The sequence below is a fragment of the Palaemon carinicauda genome, chromosome 21, assembly GCF_036898095.1.
Source record: "Palaemon carinicauda isolate YSFRI2023 chromosome 21, ASM3689809v2, whole genome shotgun sequence".
Classification (NCBI taxonomy): domain Eukaryota; kingdom Metazoa; phylum Arthropoda; class Malacostraca; order Decapoda; family Palaemonidae; genus Palaemon; species Palaemon carinicauda.
Genome location: NC_090745.1, coordinates 104,820,038 through 104,845,430, shown reverse-complemented (window position 1 = coordinate 104,845,430; position 25,393 = coordinate 104,820,038). Strand labels below are relative to the sequence as shown.

At 35.9% G+C, this 25,393-nt stretch overlaps 1 protein-coding gene across 5 annotated transcripts in view; it reads right to left on the bottom strand.

The window, feature by feature from the left end:
* Positions 1-1,260: 1,260 nt before the first annotated feature.
* LOC137615388 (unc-112-related protein-like) overlaps positions 1,261-25,393 on the bottom strand; it is a 96,433-nt gene continuing 72,300 nt past the window's right edge. For 4 of the 5 annotated variants that reach the window (XM_068345210.1, XM_068345213.1, XM_068345211.1 and 1 more), the window contains exons 8-14: positions 23,405-23,636; positions 22,950-23,162; positions 21,329-21,364; positions 19,220-19,360; positions 18,686-18,781; positions 13,679-13,768; positions 1,261-4,378 (exon numbers count right to left, since the gene is read on the bottom strand). In XM_068345210.1, the coding sequence (XP_068201311.1) occupies positions 4,268-4,378; positions 13,679-13,768; positions 18,686-18,781; positions 19,220-19,360; positions 21,329-21,364; positions 22,950-23,162; positions 23,405-23,636 (919 nt within the window). In that variant the 3' untranslated portion in view covers positions 1,261-4,267. The remainder of the gene's footprint in view (positions 4,379-13,678; positions 13,769-18,685; positions 18,782-19,219; positions 19,361-21,328; positions 21,365-22,949; positions 23,163-23,404; positions 23,637-25,393) is intronic. The other variant, XM_068345214.1, reaches the window with a different exon arrangement.

Here is a 25,393-nt window from a genome sequence, read left to right as displayed (position 1 = left end):
TTTCTTTGGCACCTGCTTCTGAAAACTGGATCCAGTTGGCACACTGGTTTACTGAGTTGCGGGGTAAGAACTCTATAGTCCTCGTGCCTGTGAGTATGATGCTCTTAAACACAAGACACTCCTCAGGGTCGGACAGATCTTTGCTCATGGCTAAGTAGTCCACGGTCCCCGCCCAGTGATCCATTCACAAAGAAGCCTGAAGGGTCACCTTAGTCAACCTCTCCATGGTTGAGCCATGCAAAAAGGCGCATACAGCAGGGAAGGAAAGTCATCTTGGACATTAGTCTACTTACTCTGTCTTACGAATGAAGGAGGAAGTAAGTTCGATGATTTGCTTGCCTTAAAGGAGTCCTTTCTCGCAGAGTCACTAGGGGCTGCGCAGCTACCTGTAAGTGATCGTGGCTTTGCAAAGGCGCACAGATGAGAGGTGCGAACGATTGTGTCTCGCAACCTATTTGACAGGGTAGGTAGCACTCATTTGTGCGTAAGCAAGACACAGTAGGTTAGTTTGCGAGTGCAACAAGCAGGTGTTGAGCTGCTCTTTCCAACCTACCTGGCGAACTCCAACTGGCAAAGCAAGCAACCAAAGGTAACTATGAACGCTGGAAAGTACGAGTGTCTCGCGAAACCCCAGCAGCGAGGTTAAGCACGCAATGGGCTGCTGGATGATTGCTACCATTACTGACAAGCTTTGAAGAGCTAATGCAAGAAGTCGTGCACTTGTGAGGGTTTCTGCTGTTAAACCTCGGACAAATGGCAAACTCAGAATGGAGAAGATGACCGAGGTCTCAGCGTGCGCACTGACCCTGAGAAGAGAGCGCACTATGGAGGAACTCTGATGAAAACTGTTCTGCAGATCCTCAGGTGCCAGATCTGCGGAGGACAAAGGTCCAGAGGGCACAGGAAGGATTCTCTCCTGTCTACTCTAGAGGAGGAAGTGCTGAAGACAACCCCAGCAGGAGCAGAAACTGTCCTGCTGTGAACCCCTGGCCAATACCTCCAAAAGCTGGTCCTTGGAGGGGGTTTACAAGAGTTGCAAGGACAGCCACAGCCGATGCAAATTGTTTTGCTACACGAGTTCATATGTGTTTTGGAGGTTATTCTTTACCTTAATTAGCTTAATCAAAAGCTATGCATTTGTAGAGTTAAAGAAAACTATACCTAACAAATTAAGTACCATAAAAATGCTCTTTCCCTTAGTATATAGATTTACACAAACCCCACAACTTTAAGTCCAGGGAAGTGACAAAAACAATCAAGAATGAAAGGTATAACATATATTCTGTAAATCAATTAGCATTACATTTTCATTTTACATAGATGTACCACATTACTACAGTAAAGAAGACTGTTATGGAAGATAAAGTTAGAAAATACTTGACAAAAACTGAGCAAACTTATTTAAAAGTATATTTACAATCTGTCAAGTAATTGTTATTTATATACAAAGGTAAAATGACTCAGGTGGGTTTGAGGGACATTTAACAGAACTGAAAGGAAATAACAGTACAAGAGACATTAGGATACATAAATATGGTAGTACAAAAGACAAAATACATAGATTTAATAAATGACTGAGGCAAAAGTGTCCCAATACAGTACAATGCTCCCCAACATAAATGTTCTGTAAAAGTAGAAATAAAATATAAATATATCAGCACTGAACTGTAGTACATACAACACATGAACAGTAAATTACAATTAACATTTAATAAGTTTAGGAAATTGTCAAATGATTGATTATATGTGTACCTTACACTGCTAAAAGTCAATGCTTGTAGTTTCGATTTCGCTGACAAAACAATTATTTATGACTTTGTAATCCAGGGCATATGGTCTCGGGGTCAATTTGAAGAAAATAATGTGCATGTGCAAGAAGCTAGGTTTACTGTCCTAAAGAAAAGTCAGTGGAATGCTAAAAGGTGACCTGGTTAAAAACCTTCTATAATTTTCAATTGGAGAAAATACATTCTATAATGTATATGTAGTTAAAAATTCAAATAAAATTTATGTATTTTACATAAATAGAGAGCAAAACATGGAAGAGACAAAGTATGAAGACCATAACATTCATACTACTGATCACACAACAGTAAATACTAATCAATAGTCTAGCAAGTGCAAATCTTCAGATAATTTGATGTAATAAAATAGTTTCACTGACACCTGTAACTTGCAATCAGATATTTTCTTCCAGTATAGAAGTGCTGAAGTGAAATATGGTACTTTACTGCCAATGGCAAGCTACTTAATATTTACCAAGAAACTGAAACCAAAACTAGTTATACACAATATAAAACTTTAATAATGCTGGCTGTTCAAGGAAGGGTTGACTAGGCAATGAACCTGTCTAATAACTAAAACTTAAAAGATGAAGTCTTGAGACAATTTCCAAAACAAAAGTCTGAAAAACCTCAGTACAGAGAATCGTATTTAGTGAAAAACAAGGAAATTGGAATATATTTTGAAGATTATTTTCTAAATGGTTAACAATAACCAAACAAAATTGGAGTAAATCTAACTTCTGCACATCTTTCACTATTTGCAGTCGTACAGTTTTACTATTTACTAATGGAAAGGGGAGTCTTGACATTAACAAAACACTGATGTTAATCATTAGTTCAAATGAACACTGAAACAACCCTTAATATTGGTTACATCAATGAAAAAATCCACATATACAATACATGAGGGCATTAAATGCATATTAGGCACCATTCATAAGGCTACGATTGGCAAACATAGCTTTAGCAGTTTTTTCTTCTAACTGGCAACTTTTCATTCATCATTCAAGTCAGTGATAAGTAAATCTTTGTGCTATATAACTAAATTGGACAAGTTTCTTCTAGCCATTACACTGACATAAAGTTCCATTTAGAAATCCACAAAGAATGTATTATATTTCCTCTGCATCCTGATGCTACAATTGAAAGGATTTAGTGTAAACTGCCAACAGTTGTTAAATTAGCAACATTTCTATAGAAAATCCTCTCTTCTTCACTAGTAATAATGTTCATATTCTGCTTTTTGATTGTCTATTACTTTGAGCACAGCTAAAAACCTAAACATTGAATTACTGCCCTGATTCTGCCTCATACTGTACTTTAAAAAGCAGCAATCTAAAATCTGCATGTATAAAATACTAACGACCTATCTCTCCGTTACAACAAGAATTAGCACTGACCTTCAGTCAAACTATCATAATAATAAAAACATGTCTAAAATCTGCTGCTAAAATGTAACACTGGACTAAAGTCTGCTGAACAGAGCAAGCATTTATTTAATCCTCTTACACATCATATAAAGCAAGCAAGAAAAAAAATCTGGCAAGATTATGCTTCTAAATGATGACATACAGTACATAACTATAAATTCAATTACTATGCCAAGACAACATAGATGGACTCTCAGATTACCTCCTATTACATGTAACTCTGGCTAATGTAAGTAATCTGTCCTGTAATGCTATAATACATAAATATTGTGCATAATACAGTACAACAATGTTTTATATACCACAAAACACTCAATGCATTGAATAAAAAGCAAGTTAAAAGAATTACTATTATTTTCTTATACTGAATATCTTTTCAGTGACAGTTTAACAGTTTAATTGCATTAAAAGGAAGCAGCCATTACTTTTCCAATTTCATAACAACTTTGGAGGCTTTGTCAGCCATAAACTTTACAAATATTTCATCAACAATGCTATAATTTCTTAACATGTGCAATATTTAAATCTCCATCATTCCCAACAGTAATTAATATAAGATGGCAAAACAATGCTCTTCATTGTGAGTAACAGGAAGGGTAAACATCTTTATGTTTGTATCAAAACAACATTTATAAAATATCTTCAATTTCTTTAATATATAACTGGAAGATCTTTAGTAAGATAGCCCAAAATTTTAGATACATTTGTAATATAAGAAATTAGACTTTAGTTAGTTTTCCACTTGCTCATTTTAACCATTGCATAAGGAAGCAGTTACAATAGTAGCAGTAAAGGAATTATCTGACTGAAGTACCAACAGCATAGAAAAATTTCTTTAGAACTACACGCTTGCAACAAATATATATATATCGGTCAATATCTATACATCTTGTAAAAAGGTACGCTTCCCTAACTCTATCTAATTTGGCAGCTTTTAAAGCCATGAACATAGCCCATCACAAATTCATTATCTGTGAATACATAATCACACTTGCAACAAATTATCGATGAAGTGACAAGTATTCATGACATGAATGCAATTATATTGTTACTTCAGACCCATCCACCAGTTAATTTGTGGAACAACTCGTCATTCAGATTTTGATTGGCATCCTTTGTGCGCATGGAAAGGAAAATGTATCCACCAATAAATTCATGCACCACCTGAAAGAGAAAAAAAAAAATAAGTAAATATGGAACCTGTAATTAATATTCTTGTATGAAAAAAAAAAAATCTAAAATTGTATTTTTCCTAACTATACAAACCTGAATTCATTTGTTTGGCTACTACACACTTCCCCTCAAGTGCTTATGCACCCTGAAGCTGAAGAAAATAAGCTAAAGTATCTCTAGATCAAGTCCAGCTAGCGAGGGTTTGAAGTTGAATCCCAAGTGGTAAGGTTGAAAGGAAAAGGAGGCCAGTAACTCTCCACATTCACCGAGGCGTACTTGAAACCTCAGCCCTTGATCTACCTACAGATATTGGTCCTGCTAACGAGCCGAGGAAGCTTAACCACCTGCTGAGCAGCCACAACAGGACCTAGCGTAAATGTGTCAGAGGTCCTGTAGATCATATCCTGCAGGTAATGGGCTGTAAAGGTCATTTATCTCTTCCAAACCCTTGCCCTAAGAAACTGCATCACAGAAAAGTTCTTTTTGAAAGCTAACAAGGCTACAAGGCCTCTGACGTCGCGAGCGTTTACTCTGGATACTGTAGATGTGGAAGGGTCTAATGCTCTAGAGATAACTTCCCCAAGCCAAAAGGAGATATTATTTCCAGAGACCTTTTTCTTGATCCTTCCCGTGCTTATGAAGAGGGTCAGGAGGCGAGACCTAGATGGCCTGATACGTTTCAAATAGCTTCTCAGAGTCCTAGCAGGACACAGTAAAAGTTGATCACAATCCTCGGTTACTGAATGAAAACTCAAAAAGGAAATTAACGACAAACTAGGATTGGAAGAGGATGAGTTTTTATCTTTGCCACAAATTCTGCAACTAAGCTTAGAGAGACCTCTCTCCAACCCCTTGAATGGGTGATGTCAGCTGCAAGTCCAAGTAGTTCACTTACTCTCGTTTAGCTGAGGCCAAGGAGAAAAGGAACACTTCCAAATGAGATCCCCGTTAGCTGCTCGCATTAGAGGTTTGTAAGGTGCCTCTTTTAGGGATCTGAGAACCTTCATAACATCCCATGAAGGCGGACTGACTTTGATTGGAGGGCAGATCTGCTCGAAACTCTGTATTAGCATACAAATTTCCTCTGAGGAAGAAATGTCTAATCCGTTAAATCGAAAGACTTGGCTTAGGGCTGAGCAATAACCTTTCACCGCAGAAATAGACAAGAGTTTCTCCCTACAAAGGTAGAATACAAGATCTGCGATTACAGGTATAGAGGCGTCAAGTGGGGGGATACCCTTTGGACTAAACCTTGAAGGGTGTTTATTTCCATGCCCAGGTAGACAAGAAATTGAGATGGAGTTGGGGAAACCTTTTCCAGTTTTATCAAAATCCCCAGATTCTGACAGCACTGGTTAAATCTTCTCTCGATGAACCAGGATAACCTCTTATGATTCTGCAAGGATGAATAAGTCATACAAATACCTCAGTAGCCTGATCCCATTGGCATGGCCTGGGCTGATACCAATACGAAGATCCTCATAAAGACCTAGGGAGCTGTTGAAAGCCAAAAAAGGACTTTGAATTGGTATATCCTCTTGTATACGATCACTTGCAGATATTTCTGGGATAAAGGATGGATCAGGACTTGAAAGTAGGCATTCCCCAAGTCCAGCATAATCATGAAGTCTACTGGCCTTACAGCCTGCATAACAGTGGCTGGTGTGTCCCATCTTGAATCTGGACTACAAAATTTACTGGATCAATGCCAAGAGGTTGATGACAAGTTTCCAACTTCCAGACACCTTTTCGACAAGGAAGATTCTACTGTAGGAGCCCCGCAACTTGTCATTGACCTCCTGAAGAGTATTCTTGTCTACAATCTTCTTTACTTCCTGTAACAGGGCAAAGTAATTCTGAGACTCGCTCTGAAATGATGACAATGTTGTTGGAGGAGGTATGAGAGGAGGGGGAGAATCGATGAACGGAAGGAGGTATCCACACTGCAGGACTTCACTGTCCAGTTTTCCACCCCGTGATATCATCAGTGCCTCCAATTGTTTTGTAATAAATGGCAACAGCACTGGGATAGTCTAGATGGGAATAAAATGAGAGAAGTAACAAATGTCATACCTCCTTGGAGGTATATTATGATGCCCCGAAAATGGGAGACGACTCTTTGTCGTCTCCGTATTGGTCACACTCGGGTGACACATGCGTTTCTGCTGAAGGGCCAACACCAATCGTATTGCGACGACTGTTTAGTACCTTTAACAGTGAGGCATTTGTTGACCGAATGCCCTAATTATAATAACTTAAGAAATAGATATCTGTTTGAGGCTTGAGGTGAGGATGGCAGGTTAATCCTTGCCAAGATTCTTGGACATGATGTGTCCTACTATGCGAGCGGCATTTTTAGATTTTTTCAGAAGCAGGTCTTCTGAAAACTATAACTTCTATAATGACATTCAACTTTTAAGGTTTTAATTGAATATTCTATTAATTTTTATATAAAATAAATGATATCGGCATCAATGACCTTAGATGTCAGGATGCCTGAAAACTTTAAATCAATCAATCGATCCAATTCCATGGTAGGCAACCCCCACTGGTGGCAGAGTGGGGGATTGCCCACCCTGCTGGGCTACCTATCCCTTTTCCCCATTCTCTCGCGCAACCTGAAGTCTGACGAGGTTGAAAAGAGATGGTAGGTCTTTTCAGGATAGAATCTGGACGGCTTGTTCCTCTTAACACCTGCTCTTCTGCGTCATGCTGATCATGAACGAGTTGCAGAATGGCTAAAGGTCGATGGCAGCTGCTGCTTGAATGAGATGGCCTTCTGAAGGAAGGAAAGAGTCATGCAATATCCTTCCTCCAATCTTCTGTAGCAGAAGTGATGTCCTCTGGAGGGAAAAGGCTCCTGAAGAAGCATTTCTCAGGTCTAGGCGCTCCTGCTTCCCGATTTGGGCTGTAACTGCCTCCCTACACTTGAGCACTCTGTGGCCCATTAGTTGACAATCTGGAACAGCTGATATTCCAAGGTTTCCATACTTTAAGAGAGAGCTAACTGTACCCATCTAATTATCAAGCCAGGATACTGTACTGCTTTTAAAGCATTCATGGCTGCTGCCTCCATATTGGCAGCTTTTGTCTGAGAAAAGGAGATCAGGTTGGAAGAGAGTCTGTTCACCAAACATCTCGGGGTTAACCTGGACACTGCTTGGTCCAAGGAAAGGGGAGAAGGCTGAGCATCCACTACCCTGTAGTATCTTTTTTTTATTGGGGGGGAGGGGAATCTGCACCAGTCGTAGAGACTTTGATGACTTCAAGAAGTCCTCCTTGCCGGATACCTGTTTTTCTAACTCCCGCATAACATCTTAGGTTATAATCGTCCAAGAAAGTTCCAGGGTTGGCCTGGCACTGGGAGGGGAGGAACAAAGGAGTTTGACTACAGCCCGCCTCCCCTCGGGGAGAAGGGAAGAGTTTCTCTGATGCCGTTCACTGAACGAATGGTGTGCAAGACTTTGATTAACACGGACTCTGTGGCAACTTCCTCTGCCAGAGGGGTCTTAGATGCAGGGAGTGGGCAATCCATTGAAAGTTCCATCGAACCTTCCTCTAATGGGAAATCACCTCGTTTCTGAACTCTTCTCAGGGATACGATTTCTGGGTGGCTGGTCTCTGCTCACACAGTGCTGATGACTTACTCAAAATCTTCATGTCCTTCCTTTCCCTACACAATGCTCCCGCTGAAAAGGGAGATATGGGTCTCTCAAAATAAGAGCCAAGGGTCCTGTACCTTTGAGGTTCTAGGTAAAGGTAACAGAGGTTTGGGAACATATGGGGCAATGTTCCTTCGTGAAGGAAATTGGAATAAGTCAGTAATTCGTAGAAAAGGAAATCTTCTTAGGGTACAAGGAGCCTGTGGGTCCTCTTCTTTTCCACATCTCTTGGTGGTGTAATGGGTTCTGACCCTGCTATGGCAAGGATTTCCCCTGACTGCAGACAAGTTAATTGGCCAAGGAAGGAAGACAGGTTCTGGCATCTTACTCAATACCCAGTCATCTCTAAATTGTGAAGATTTCACGAGGTCCAACTCTTGTAGTTAAATTGTGTCCCCTTGGGTGAAGTTCTCTACACTGAAGGCAAATTTAGAGGGCCTACGAATGACATGGTCTTCCGGTAAAGCAGGACCTGTGGGGCTTTTCCTTTCCTAGGAGGTTTTCCTTTTGTTGGATAAGATGATGATTCTTAGTTTTGAAGTGTTTTCTTGGGTTAGAAAACTGCTGCATCCCCAGTCTCTTTCAAGGAATCCCTGGATTTTTTCGCAGAAATTCTGGCGTTTATGCTGGAAAGAGGCGAATGTCTTTGTCGTTGAGGCGAAGAGCAGAAAGTTCATGGTGACGAAAAATGGCTAGAGGGCTCTGGCAAGGGATCCCTACAGTGCGAGGGGGAGGCACAGTCTGTGCAGGAGAACAAAGCCCTCTCAGAAAGATGAGAAGAATCATGATGTCTACTGGTAGGTGACGATCGTCTAGCTGGAGATAGCGAGGAGCAGCGAAAATGCGATGAAAAAAATCTCTTGGATCGTCCTGCTGGAGACAGAATGGGCGACTATACCTGGAGGAGAGAGAAAATCGCCTTGAGCACAAGGGAGAAGATCAGGTGGACTGCGAAAGCAGCAAACTTTTGAACGCAATGAAGATCACCTGGAGTGAGCACGAAGATGACCAATGACTCAGATACTGAAGAGCGCAGATCTTTATTTACCAGTAATGATTACCTTGAACAATTAACACAGGAGGGCATCACAAAGCCAAAATAAGAAATTGATAATCAATCTGCATAACATCAGCCATAATTTCCACTATCTGTATTTGAACAATATGATTATCGCACAAACCACTGACAAACAAATGGCAATTGCTGTGGGGACCCCAAGCACTTTTATTGCCATAAACCACCATATAAATTGAATACTTAACGAGAGCAGCAAGACTATTTCAGTAAAAGAAACGGGTAAACATATTTCTAGGGTAGACTCTGCCATTTAACCAGCTTCAAGAAGGAAGCTAAATGAACTTCAGGGGTCATTCACAATAATATAGTAGTAAATAGCATGAACCCAATGTGCTTTTTTTCCAAAAAATATTAAAAAACGTACTCTAAAATTTTAAGAAATGTCTGATTTGTTACAGGAACATTAATCTTCAACAAAAGTACAAATCTATCTGCTCTTTACCATGGATGTTAAGGACATTATCTTGGAGAATGGCCACATTAAGGGGACCGTCTGCCATGCCATGAATTTTCTTTTTTCTAATAATTCAAAATACACAATTTCTATATATGCTTTAGACATATATAATACCTTCATCATATAAAAATTTCAAGTCATTTGATCAAAAACTTTTTGATATAGCAAAAATCACGATTTTAAATATTTGTTTACATACACTTTTCTCCACTATGACACAAATTGTTTTGAAAATCATACCATCAAAACTTCTTTATAAATTGAATAATTCTCTGTGACAGATTTTTTATTTTCCTTTTTTTTTCAATGAATTTTTTCTTAATCTTCGTCTAGACGTAAAATATGAAAAAAAAGAGAAAATGGAAAATCAAAATTCTGGTTACACAAAATTATGGGATTTTTATTCCTCTTTTTAATGATATTTCCTCTCTAAAATCAAACTATGAATGAGTGAGAAAAATGTACCTAAGTATGAATAAGTATGTTTTTGAGTTTTGAGCTCGCAAAGATTTGCAACAAATTTTCGCTTTTCATAAAAAAAAATCAAGATAACATTATTATAATAACCTTACTTTGTACTTTTATTGTTTATTCAAACATAAACGCACCCTAAATGAGGTACTTAAACCCTATGTTTACTAATACACTTAGCGTAAGTGTGTCATGAGTTCCCAGTGGCCTCTTATTGTTGCCAGAGTTTTAACCCTGGATAGGTACGGTGGGTCGTTTGCGACCCCGAGCGTCAAAAAAAAACAGGTTTTTCTCACGTGACTCACCCCTGTGACTGAATTTGTGGGTGATCGACCTGCAGGAGGTGTCTCCCCTACACGCTCTAGTAGTGTCCAGATGTGCATTGCTGTAGCTGTACTCCTTCCCCGATTTCTGAGACGCGTCGGGGTCGTTCGCGTCCGAGTTTACCCTTCTGAGGTAGTTTGCATAATTATCAAAGTTATTACGTATTATGAAATTGTCGTAGAATGGTGCAACTTGTATAGGTTATCAGTTGTGGAAAGTCTTGGTGGATTGTTTGGCTACCATGTGCATGTTTTTTTTTTTAGTTAAAATGTCGTTCATCACCACGAGGACCATTTTACCGCGAGTGCCCCTTTTTCATTTTTTTTCATTTTTTTGCCAAGTCATTTTTCCGTAAGATATTGCCAAATAGTGTCGTAAAACTTTTGCTTGTTTAGTGTTGGAAAGTGTCTAGATGATCTGGCTACCCATGCATGACTTTGTTTTTGTCAGATACGACGTAGTTATTGGTATATTGGGTATTTAACTGCGGTTACCAATTTCTGTTTTTTTTTCAATATTTGTAAAAATTACTACGTAGTAAGGAATTGCCGTATATTATTCATTTTTTTTTCATGTTTATGTGTTAGAAAGTGTGCCTTGATGGTTGGGCTAACACGTGCATGTCTTTTTTTTTATCTGAGATGTCGTATATTAGAATGTCGGGCATTTTACCGCGAGTGTCCCTTTTTAATTTTTTTTAATTTTTTTGCCAAGTCATTTTTCCGTAAGATATTGCGAAATAGTGTCGTAAAACTTTTGCTTTTTTAATGTTGGAAAGTGTGTCTAGATGATCTGGCTACCCATGCGTGATTTTGTTTTTGTCAGATACGACGTAGTTATTGGTATATTGGGTATTTAACTGCGGTTGCCAATTTCTGTTTTTTTTTCAATATTTGTAAAAATTTACTACGTAGTAAGGAATTGCCGTATATTATTGATTTTTTTTTCATGTTTATGTGTTAGAAAGTGTGCCTTGATGGTTGGGCTAACACGTGCATGTCTTTTTTTTTTATCTGAGATGCCGTATATTAGAATGTTGGGCATTTTTCCGCGAGTGCCCCTTTTTATTTGTTTTGCATTTTTTTGCTTAGTCATGTTACCGTAAGGAATTGGCAAGTAGTGTCGCAAAACTTATATTTTTATAGTGTTGGAAAGTGTTTCTAGATGATCTGGCTACCCATGCCTATTTTTTTTTTAGCCAGATATGGCGTATATATAAGTATGTGTTCGATTTTCCTGTGATTGCCATTTTTTCGTTTTTTCCCATTTCTTTCAAAATTACTACGTACTAAGGAACTATCACAGAGTAATATTTCATTTATATGTTTATTTGTCGGAAAATATGCCTTGATGGTTTGCCTAGCACGTGGCTGAAATTTTTTTTTTCTGAAATGCCGTATATTAGAATGGCCATTTTTCCACGAGTGCCCCTTTTTATTTGTTTTGCATTTTTTTGCTTAGTCATGTTACCGTAAGGAATTGGCAAGTAGTGTCGCAAAACTTATATTTTTATAGTGTTGGAAAGTGTTTCTAGATGATCTGGCTACCCATGCCTATCTTTTTTTAGCCAGATATGGCGTATATATAGGTATGTGTTCGATTTTCCGGTGATTGCCATTTTTTCGTTTTTTCCCAATTCTTTCAAAATTACTACGTACTAAGGAACTATCACAGAGTAATGATTCCTCTAGATGTTTATTTGTCGGAAAATGTTGTTTACTTTTTTTTTGATTGAATATCATCAAATTTTTTTAGCTAAAATATTGTTTTACATTTTTTTTTTCGATTTTATTTCCCTTCAAAAAAATTTTTTTGGGTCAGAATTTTAATTTTATAGTCGTAAAATAATCGACAATTATCCAGCAACCCACCATACAATTTTTATGCATATCCAATAATAATTAGATTAGTAAATAACACCTTGAAATTGACATACCCTTCCTACATTTCAAGTGGCAGATTAGGGAGTCGAGTCAGTGTGGTTGGCGGCCATTTTGTGGACATATCCGAAGCGTAAGCTGCCCTATCTATATATATTCTTGTTCCCTATAGAATTTGTGATATTTTGGTATATTTTTACCTGCATAAATATCATATTATATATTAAATATATGTATTTTTTTACGAAATTTCCAAGTACTCAAAAAATTACCTTTAGATATGGCCCCTGATATAAATGTAATTTACAAAATAATGAAGATTTTTTTACATATTTCTATTTTAGGATAACATATGTTTATTCCCTAAAAAAATTAGCCACTTCCTATTTCATTTGGGTACCCAAAAAAATTCATGAAATTTGGACAATTTTTTTTGGCCAAAAAAAGTTACCCTTTTTTTCTCATTTCAGATCTTCACCTCCATGGGTCTGACTTCATCCAAAATACATCAAGATGTGTCCTAAACATTCAAGAATCAATTCCTAAAAGGATTTGTGTATATATGTATAAACTTTTTTTTATGAATTTTTATGTCAGGTCTTTTTTTTTTCTACTTAATTTTTTAAAATATTTATAATAAATAGTTTTTCTGCAGATGAGTAGTATTTATCTTTACAGTTGTTTTAAGCATTCATTGAAGTTTTTTTTGGCAAAAGAAAAAAGGAGGTTACTGCAAAAACTGATTTTTCAAGAATTTTTTTTGGCGTCGGGGTCGTTCGCGTCCGAGTATACCCTTAAAGGGGTGTCCGAGGACCGTACCTATCCAGGGTTAATTAGCATGTTACAGCTTGTACTCTTATTCATGTTTCCCTCTCTTCTTGGTTCTTTTTCCTTGCTCTCTGCTTACTTTTTGTTCTTTCTATGACCTTAGGTAACATTGGCCTTGCTATAAAGTTTCCGAGGCTGCTGTTCTTGTAGCTCATAGTTTTTGTTCACCTACCCTCTTCCAATGCCTTCCATTTCTGCCAAACGTATGAGATTTCGTAACATAAGTGAAAAACTTGCTATATATATGCAAAAACAAACATACTAAGACGATTCTGTCAAACTCAGTCATGCAGACGACGCAGTAAGGACGACGTCATCATTTAAAGACCGCTATATCTTCATTATTTGTAAAAATTATTGGCTAAAACTTCTGGAGAGCATGTACGATATGTTTCTCCTTACATAGAAGCAATAAAACGAATTTCGATTTCTGAAAGTTATGACAAAACACCATGGCGGACGGTCCCCTAAAGTCATTCTTTCTGTCAAAAAGACACTAGTAAATTGCCTTTGTGTAAATTAGGGCACATGTAAAATGGATGGTTTGCATATGTGTCAGAGCAAAATAAAATGAAACCATTTAAAACTCACTTTGCAATCAGCTGTAAGACATGAGAATACCACATTTTCTTCTTCAAACTGGATCATCATGTGTCGAGTTTCCCAGTTTACATTCCAAGCCTGCAATTAAAGATAATGACCTCTTAGTAATTTACAAATCCCCAATACCCCACTTATTTTTTTCACAAGTATCCACTTTTATTTATATCATTTGTATTATCAGAATATAAAGAGGCACATCTATTTGACATACAGTACTGTCAAAGTGAGCGCTTCAACAAGAATGACTAGACTGATAAAAAATTGTAAATCAAGATAGCTTGTTATTTAAATTTTCCAACATATTCTTTACTCCTATTACGGTGATCCCGGTAGGTTTGAAACAAAAGTAAAGTGACAAAAGCTTTTCTGTAGATTTAAGAACCCTTTGTCATCTTGGAGGTTCTTCCTTTTTGATAAATACTTTCTTTATAGCAGTGGCTTCCAACCTGCAAAGGGCTGGCAGGAGGGGCACAAATGCTTGCTCAAGGGGATAATTACATCTAAAAATGATTACTTTTTATAGAATTCTAAATTTCTAAATATTGAGACAATATTTTACATATGGATATGAAATTTAGTTGTCTAAATATACTAACTATTCCAAATACTACATTAAGGAATTAAACAATTATAAAAGATAATGGAAGTAACATTTTGCAAATATGAAAATTGTATTGATTACCAGAACTGATGCATCGTTAGTAAGGTACAATGTTTCCCGTTTGGTAAAAGTATGAAGGAAGAATTACGCAATTTGTTTAAACAGGTTATCAGGGTTGTATTATTATTATTACTTGCTAAACTACAACCCTAGTTAGAAAAGCAGAATGCTATAAGCCCAAGGGCTACAACAGGGAAAAATATCCAAGTAAGGAAAGGAAATAAACTACAAAAGAATGAATGAATATAGAATATTTTATGGACAGTAACAATATTAAAATAGACTTTTCAAATATAAACTTTAAAAACTTATAAAAGAAAACACAGGAAGAAAAATAAGACAGAAACGTCTGCCCGAGTGTACCCTGTGTTATTATTATTATTATTATTACTATCCAAGCTACAACCCTAGTTGGAAAAGCAAGATGCTATAAGCCCAAGGGCTCCAACAGGGAAAAATAGCCCAGTGAGGAAAGGAAATAAGGAAATAAATAAATGAAGAGAACAAATTAACAATAAATCATTCTAAAATAAGAAACAACGTCAAAACAGACATGTCATATAATAAACTATCAACAACATCAAAAACAAATATGTCATAAATAAACTATAAAAAGACTATGTCCGCCTGGTCAACAAAAAAGCATTTGCTCCAACTTTGAACTTTTGAAGTTCTACTGATTCAACCACCCGATTAGGAAGATCATTCCACAACTTGGTCACAGCTGGAATAAAACTTCTAGAGTACTGCGTAGTATTGAGCCTCGTGATGGAGAAGGCCTGGCTATTAGAATTAACTGCCTGCCTAGTATTACGAACAGGATAGAATTGTCCAGGGAGATCTGAATGTAAAGGATGGTCAGAGTTGTGAAAAATCTTATGCAACATGCATAATGAACTAATTGAACGACGGTGCCAGAGATTAATATCTAGATCAGGAATAAGAAATTTAATAGACCGTAAGTTTCTGTCCAACAAATTAAGATGAGAATCAGCAGCTGAAGACCAGACAGGAGAACAATACTCAAAACAAGGTAGAATGAAAGAATTAAAACACTTCTTCAGAATAGATTGATCACCGAAAATCTTGAAAGACTTTCTCAATAAGCCTATTTTTTGTGAAATTGAAGAAGACACAGACCTTATATGTTTCTCAAAAGTAAATTTACTGTCGAGAATCACACCTAAAATTTTGAAAGAGTCATACATATTTAAAGAAACATTATCAATACTGAGATCCGGATGTTGAGGAACCACCGTCCTTGACCTACTTACAATCATACTTTGAGTTTTGTTAGGATTCAACTTCATACCCCATAATTTGCACCATGCACTAATTCTAGCTAAATCTCTATTAAGGGATTCACCAACCCTAGATCTACATTCAGGGGATGGAATTGATGCAAAGAGAGTAGCATCATCTGCATATGCAACAAGCTTGTTTTCTAGGCCAAACCACATGTCATGTGTATATAGTATAAAAAGTAATGGGCCAAGAACACTACCCTGTGGAACACCGGATATCACATTCCTATAATCACTATGGTGCCCATCAACAACAACTCTTTGAGATCTATTACTTAAAAAATCAATAATAATGCTAAGAAATGACCCACCCACTCCCAACTGTTTCAGTTTGAAAACAAGGGCCTCATGATTAACACGGTCAAAGGCAGCACTAAAATCAAGGCCAATCATACGAACTTCCCGACCACAATCAAGGGATTTCTGTACAGCATTGGAGATTGTAAGAAGGGCATCACATGCTCCAAGGCCTATACGAAAACCAAATTGCAAACTAGGGAGTAGATGATTACCTTCAGCAAACCTATTAAGACGTTTTGCCAGAAGACGTTCAATAACTTTAGATAATATGGGAGTTATGGAAATTGGGCGGTAATCAGTGGGACTTGAGCTACCACAAACACATTTACATAAAGGAGTAACATTACCAATTCTCCAACTAGTGCTAAAAGCTCCTCTTCTTGCTAACGTTCGCAAAATAACAGATAACTTTGGAGCTAAGAAATCTGCTGTCTTTATAAAAAACAAAGGAAAAATACCATTTGGGTCTACACCTCCATAAGCATCAAGGTCCATCAACAGAGCTTTAATCTCATGAGATCGAAAAGCTAAACTAGTTAGTTTAGCCTCAGGAAAACAGGAATGAGGAAGTTCAAGATTTTCATTACTCTGTTTACTGTCAAAAACATGTCAAAAGGGTTGCCTTTTCCTTTGGACAGTGAGTGACTGAGCCATCTGGTTTAAGTAAAGGAGGAACTGTTGCATCTACACCAAAGAGCGCAGATTTAAGGGTAGACCACCATTTATGTTCCTGAGTTGTACCAGAAAGTGTTTCTTTTGCAAGGAAGAAGTTTTACAAAGTTATTTAAAAATTTTGGTGCAGAACACATTGCAGTCTTATACTGAATTGCTAAATTCCTTTACGAAAATAAAAACAGATGGAGATTTTTTCCCTGATTATTTCATTCAAAAACTTATTCATAGGGATGATATTTTTAAGAAACTTTACCACCTTAATCAGTCTATACATGGACATCTCATAGTGACAAAATAAGTGAATTATAAAGAAAATTTACTTCTGGAAAAGGAAAGCAGAAAATAATCTATGAATTTACTCGAATTTCGTAAATATTCTACCACACAAGGCGGAAATAAGATATTTACCAACCACTTGAACACTGTTGGGGGAAGTTTTCATTTTACTTCAAAGATGTGCAGCAGACTTAAGTGGATACAAATGGATAAGGAACCAATTTGGTGATAACTCTACAAGCATACTTTAGACATTTAACCAGGAGCAAATTATTGATATGTCATCTGACAGTTCATTGAAAAAGTGTGTTTCATGCTGAACATTTGCATAAATTTAGGCTGCAAGTTAAAAAGGACTACCATTCCTTGTCATCAAAGGCCACAGACGTTTTATTAAGTTTTTCAATGTTATACTTAGGTCATTTGAATTAGATTTCAGTTCTGTTGCTGTGCCTAAAACAAAATATCATTCTTGCTTAGCTATAAAGAATCAAATATAAGTTCCAATTTCATTACATCCTCCAAGATTTGAGAAACTATGCTCAGATAAACAAGTGTTAGCATCACACTAGTGAAGGTAAGCATACATACATACACATGTGTATATCTATCTATCTATCTATCTATTTATTTATTTATATATATATAAATGTATATAAAACTTATGTATAAAAAATCATATTATTACCAGCTAAGCTACAATCCTAGTTGGTAAAGCAAGGTGCTAAAAGCTCAAGGGCTCCGACAGGGAAAAATAGCACAGTGAGGTAAGGAAATAAAATACAAGAGAAGTATCAAATAATTAAAATAAAATATTACTAAGAACAGTAACAACATTAAATTAGAACTTCCATATATTAAAAAAAAAAAAAAAAAAAACACGAGGAAAAGAAATAAGATAGAACAGCATGCCCAAGTGTACCCTCAAGAACAAGAACTCTAGTCCAAGACAGCGGAAGGCCATGGTACATAGGCTATGGCACTACCCTTGACTAGAGAACTATGGTTTGAATTTAGTGTCGTCCTCTCAAAAGAGCTGCTCACCATATCTAAAGAGTCTTCTTCCCTTACCAGGAGGAAAGTAGCCACTGAACAATTAAAATTGCAGTAGTTAACCCCTTGAGCAAAGAAGAATTGTTTGATAATCTCAGTGTTGTCAGATCTACAAGGACAGAGGAGAAAGTGAAAAGAATGGGGTAGACAATTCGGCGTATATGTAGGCAAAGACAAAATAAGCCTTAACCAGAGAGAGGGATCCAATGTAGTAATGTCTGATCAGTCAAAGCAACCAATAACTCTTTTCACGGTGGTATCTCAAAGGGCAGCCTGTGCCCTGGCCAACCTTCTACCTAGAATAACAGGCTCATAAAATGTATGGGTTTTTTACTTATCCATTACCTCGTTCTATTGATAAAAGTCACAAGATTATAAAACTACTATTTAGAGGATACTGAATTCATCACTTGCAAACTCCTGTCTGACCTAACTGAGGCTAGGGAAATCAATTCAAATTATGTACTGTATTTATACATATAGCATTCATAAGTTAGTTAACTCGGGAGAAAGGGCCCTTTCTAAATGTTTTTGGAAGCTAACAACTGTAAAATACCAATCAAACGAGTGTAGCGACTATCAAAAGAACAACTATTCGTTTACTGTATGTGCATTAACTTTGATGAGATTTACAGAAACTCAATAACTTGTTTGTATTAGGATACTACATGACCTTACTCCAGTGGATGATTTCATTGTGAAAAACATCATCATCAATCATCTTACCTTCATGGTATTATAACGCCAAGTCTTGATATGGTCTCCTGTGCCTGGTTCCATTCTCATAATCCTGTTGAAAGCCACACCCAGCAACTCTTCACGCTAAAAATATTGTAGAAGCAAGTTCAATTTAAGGCTTATATCAGAAATTTTTATGAATATTGAATCACTATTCCATCGAGAACAAAAATGCTAAAAGGTTTCTAATACTGAAAGGTTACATCTAGCTAAAAAAATTCCAAGCGTTTATGTATGATACGTATGACATCAACTGTGAAACTTATTTCTATCATGTCTGTGCATTACTGTGGAATGTGTGTGGTTTTGACCATTATCTTCATGGAAATTTCTTCACATTTTGTGTATTTTTTTCTTTTTGCAAAAACTCAATATGTCTAAGGAGGATAATGTATTTTTACAGAACTTTTTAGAACATTTGTTTAGAAATTACTGTACTAAACTATACAAATATTAATCTGACTGAAAATTTTAAGGCTTAACATTAGTCTAAAAACTACTAATGTTCTGCAGAGATCATACCTTATGTCCCATGTGCTTGACAAGAAAGAGGGCAATACCATACTCTGGTAAGGCTTGCCATGCACGGATATACTGCAGCTTGGCATCAACTAAAGGTAAATCTTTTACATTTGCATGAGCTTCAAGGATACGTTGAACACCCTGTAAAAATTTACAAGAGGTTAAAACACAGAATTGAAAAATATTTACACAGAAAAACAGATATTTTCTAACGACATAAGTACATAACAAAAGTAAAAATATCGTAGCGTTTCCTCAAGTGAATTACCAAAATATTAAAACTTTTTTAAAGCATACACCAAGTATAAATTATAACTAGAAGAGAATACCCTTGCTCATGTAGCCAAAAATTTTTCAAATGACCTTACAGGAAGTAGGAATCAACATTCAAAATGAAGTTAAATATGTTTTCAACCCGACAAAAGGGAATAACTTAAGTGACAAATTTTCCTCTGCCAAAATTTAAAAGAATGTTAAACAGAGATCTTTACTGTGTGCAAGAGGTTATCTTAAAAACTGTTGAATAACTTCTCAATGTTAAATAACAAACTTGAACGAGAAGTTGCCAAACTATTCAATCATAATAAAGTTTATTTTGTTGTTGATGGATGTCTGTGAAAATGTAAACAAATTTACATTAGTATTGCAAACCAAAATATTTTAGTTCTGAGTTAAAATTATTTCAACAAACAAAAGTAAGGCTAGATCATTATATTTATGTCCCTTGTTTAAAATACACAAGAATTGACAATACAATTTCCAAACATTCCCTTTTTTGCTTATAAACAATTTTACCTGTTGTTTTGAGGAAAATTATTATACTTCCCTTACTCTATTTCTACTCTATTTCTGTATACAACGATAAGCATTTGAGAGCAAAATAAAGTGAAGACCCATAACTCGTATCCCAATGAGTCTGTTGAGCCAAACTAGGGGGTTAACAATATTCTAAATTAGTACAGTAATTAAACAGCGCTATTGCAGAAGTAGGATGAACTGACACCTTAAATGTAAAATATTTTTCAATATACTATACTGTACAAGCATTTCATAAAATACACTTACAAGTTAATGAAACTAAGCTAACCGTCCTTTGAATATTCATCTATCTATTTTAGTTCCTTCAATACAGAATAAGAAATAATTATAACTACAATGCTTATTCAAGTAATTTCCAAAAGTGAAATATCTTTTCCACTTTATCTTCCTGGCATCCAAATGAAGCCATCAGGTTGAGACAAAAATACTGTACAGTATATGCATTAATGTAGACGAGTCTTTTAGAAACTCAACATCTATTTCATTTCAAAATATAAATATTGGATTATAAGAATTACCAAGATTTCCAAACAGAAATTTAGATGGATGTTACAAATATAAAAAGGGTTCTCATTTCTCACAAAAAAGGATAAAATCAGCTTTCAAGCAATTACGAGGTACTAGCCATGCCAAGGGTAAAGTACTCTATATTTGCACATATCAACTTACATAAAAACAGGATGCCCTGTTTAATGTACAACTGAACTGTGTTTGAATTGTAAAAATATTTATGCTTGAAGATTTTTATAAAAGGCTTTTTACAAGCCTCTGGCATAAAATAATAATAAAATAACTTCAAAGCCCTCAAAATAAGAAACCATAAACCACAGGGAAAGCTTCAAAAGGGCCCAGAAATAACGTACTTAAGAAATAAGCCAGGCTGGAAGGGTATAGTAAAAGCCTAAAGACAACACAAAAAAGAAAAAAAAAAGAAAATCTCATGTCACTTCCAATGAACTCCCCGCTTGAAAGATCAAAAGATAAAAAAATGCACAAATGCTTTTCATAACCTTGTAAGTGATCACTCAAATTGAATATTTCTGTTATATGGTCTTCTATATGCTAAGGAACAATTTTATACAACGTGAACTGATCTTTTATCCAGCTGTGTATTTCATCTCATTTTTTATACAGTACCACCGTATTATCATGAGTTCAGCACATTAGAAAAAATACAATGCTTATGATGAACGAAGATGACCATTTAGCAGAAAAAGTCTATTTAGAGGGAGATATTGCTGAATAGTGATGGCCAGGATATATAGCATCACACTCACACAATAAATTTACCATATAGTCTGGTAAAGAGCCAGCACACCAACCCCCCTGTCCAGAAGATATCACAATTTGGTGAATACAATAAATGAACTCGGTGCAAATTTGTAATTCAACTCTGCATTATTTTCCTTTCCCAAAATTTATCAAAAAATACAACCTTACTGTGGGCAAGCATTCTACAGTGAATAGAAAATGGTACACCTTCCAAGCTTTAAACTGGGTCTAAAACAAAATAAATATACTGTAGCTGTCTGCAGAAAACTAAACTTTCCATTCAATAAAATATTCAGTACTTGCATCATCAGACACTGTATCAGTAACATACAGTAACATAAGCATATCATACAAACATAGCATTTGAAGTAAATAAAATTAGCTCAGACTTCCTTATTCTTATTCAAACAACATTCTCATCCAATACATGAATATAACATACTACTCTTTCTCTCTCTATCTCTTTCATTCTTTGTAAGAATACCAATTTAACCCATTCTTATTTGATACAAAGGGTACCTCTCTTCTCATTCTCTTTGTGATCCAAGAATTCATGGCCAAGGCAAATGCAGGAAATGTCAAAAGATGTAATCTATCAAATAACTCACCCTCATATACTGAAGTCACATTGAAAAAGAAAGAGTAATTTAATCTACCAATCAGGTGCATTCAGACAAACTATTCATCTACACAGATATGAAATGTAACACATTATTTACACAACTGTGCTTGTCAAAAGACATATTGCTCTCGGTCCCATTTTATTTATAAAGAAAAATTCCTTTTGATTTTAGCAATAAAATTGTACACATTATTTCACACCTGTATTAACTTGAGAAGACTATTATAGCCCAAATTGATTAATTATTTATTTGCTATTAATATCTGTACTTTACTGAATATGTTTAAAAAATATGCAGTCAACCAACAATATCATATACCTTGTCTTCATATTCCTGACTATGCAGTAAACAAGATCAAAAGATTTTTGTTGCTTTCAAACCTAACTTCCTTCAAAATGAACTTGCATTAGCTGCAGGTACTTCCCCCAAAGAATTATCATTGGAACATTTTACAGAAAGCCTAAAATAAAATTTACATCTTTCAGTAAGGCTATCAAGTCATTTCAAGTCAATTAGGTATGAAACCCACTGATTATTCCATCTAAAATAACTTTTTCTAATTTCAAAATGACAAAATAAATTGTATGCACATGGTACCAAGTCAAGATGTCAAAAGCTACGCTTATACTTCAGTGAAAATATAGGAATACATCATGACAGTGAAATCTATAAGAATGACACTAAGAATATCAGAAGCAAAAATTAAAATAATAAAATTACCGGTGAGGGTCCAGGAATGCAAGTAGTGCCTGGCTACCATTAGAAGAAAGATACATATTATTAAGAACTAAATTAAACTATCAATCACTTGCCTATTTCAAAGCATTCTGCAAAGTATTCAGACATTTCAATTCAAAATATCTTTTATCTTTAAATGGGGAAATCAAGTCCAAATCTGTTTATTCCTTTGAAATGTATTATTACAAAATTAATCCCATCTCAACCATCCATTTTAATTTCCATAAAAACTTCTTTACAAATACCAACACAAGTGAAACAAAAAATACTGTACGGACCTTTCCTCTAATGCGTCGCACAAAACGAGGGGCAAGGTAATGCTCTGGCTGTATATCAAGGCTCTCTGGATTGATAACAGGAGCTGGTGCTGGATGTTGCATGGAAAGGAAAGCCAGAATAGATTTCACCTCACTGTCGTAAGAAGAGTCTGCAAGAGACTTGCCTTTTGAAGCCAAACGCATTGCAGCCATCCATCTTGCATATTGCTCCTCCTAGAAATTAGATATAAAAACTTTAATTGCTCATACTAATACAACTGAGCACAAAACACATGAGGTTGGTGAAAAGGGAAAGGTTTTCAGCCCAACTTTTAATCTTTTTAGGAAGTAACAGTACTTTCAGTTTCCCCTTTATTAAATATTCTATACTGTATATACATGTGACTTGAAATCAAAACATGAAAAAATACATAATTAAATCAAATGTATACAGTATATTAGATCTATTTACTTACACTGGCACATCTTATGAGGTAGTCAGTCATACCATCTGATGCAGGTACTTCAAGCTTAATACCATATCGCTGCTGAGCGATATTGACATCTGGTGTCACCTCACATCCTCTTAAATTGATCTTCTCTATAGGGTCTTCATTTGTGCTATCACTGCTTTTGTAATACCGTAAACACATATCTTTACAAGTAAACCAATACTGTTTGAGACTTTTAAGTGTGAACCGACGAGGTCTGGAGAAAAAAATTGCTATTAGTCGGGTAACAACATATATCTGGCTTCTGCTTACAATAGTTATACAGTCTGCCTTAAATCTCTGAAACTCAATTTAAACTTCACAATAAAATCTTTTGACTAAAATGCTAGATTCAATGCTTTTAAAATTACACAGTTATTTCTTACTATACAAACCACAAATGGTTAGGCATTCATAACATACAAACCATTATTATTATTACTTGCTAAGCTACAACCCCAGTTGGAAAAGCCCCGGGGCTTCATCAGGGAAAATAGCCCAGAGAGGAAAGGAAACAAGGGAAAAAAAATTTTTTAGAAGAGCAATAACATTAAAATGAATATCTCCTATATAAACTATAAAAACTTTAACAAAACAAGAGGAAAAGAGACAAGACAGAATAGCATGCCCGAGTGTACCCTCAAGCAAGAGAACTCTTAAGCCAAGACAGTGGAAGACCATGGTTTAGAGCTATGGCACTACCCAAGAGAACTCTAACCCAAGACAGTGGAAGACCATGGTACAGAGCTATGGCACTACCCATGACTAGAGAACAATGGTTTGATTTTGGAGTGTCCTTCTCCTAGAAGAGCTGCTTACCACAGTTAAAGAGTCTCTTCTACCCTAAACAACAGGAAAGTGGTCACTGAATAATTACAGTGCAGTAACTCCTTGGGTGAAGAAGAATTGTTTGGCAATCTCAGCATTGTCAGGTGTATGAGGACAAAGGAGAATAAGTAAAGAATAGGCCAGACTATTAATGGGTTTTACCGAAGGTTTTCTTTTATATAAAATGTTAGATGTACTGTATTGCTAAACTTGTGTAAAACTTTATTTTACAAAAACCTGAAGAGTGCAAAGTAGAAATTACCATTCCATCCACAAGGTTGGTGACTGGAAAGGAATCATATCCCATTTCAGATAGAAATTATTGAGAGATAACTGTTTATGTTAGAAAAATTATAACGGGTATGTAATATTGCTATTCCTTCATTCATTTTTTAATATTTGTGTCCAGTACATAAAGCAGTTACATATCTCCTTTTTTTAGAGCATGCAACTATATTAAATTTGATGCTCAATTTGACCCAACTTAATTTAGTTTAACAACTGCTTTGATCTCTTCCTCTCAATTGCCAACATAGTATAAGGTAGGCCTTCAGAGTCCTGAAAGAGAAGTGGTCAAGATTTCTTTCTCTATTACAATGGGGATATCAATGCTTTGTGCTTCCTAATCTCTTGTTTCAGCACTTGAAATTCTTTTTTTCTTGTAGTATTAACATTAGGAATAACTATCTGTAAGGTTAAAACCCTCAATGAAGAGTTACATATGATTTATTGTGAAGACAGAACTACAACCATTGATCCCGGATGTGTTTCAAGTTGATGAAGTTAGGCATAAATGTACCTCTTCTACCAAGCTGTCACATCATATTGCCCAAATTCTAGTCCTTGGATTCTTTTTCTCTTAAAATGTGGGACACTTCCTGTTGAAGATTTTGATTTTGAAAAACATGAAAATGGTACAATATACTGCCATACCAGGTTCACCAATTGTCTAGCCAGCAAATTCTGTCCACTGATCATTACGAACATCTTATACTGCCCAAATTATCATCATCAAAGATTTAAGATCCATTTGATGTGTTAAACAGAAATATCTGTGGTAATTGCAAGACTAATTTTTATCCCAGTTATCAGTCAGTCCAACTCTTCAGCCCTGTAGGAGGTTAGTGTCGTCAGTGTACCTCACAT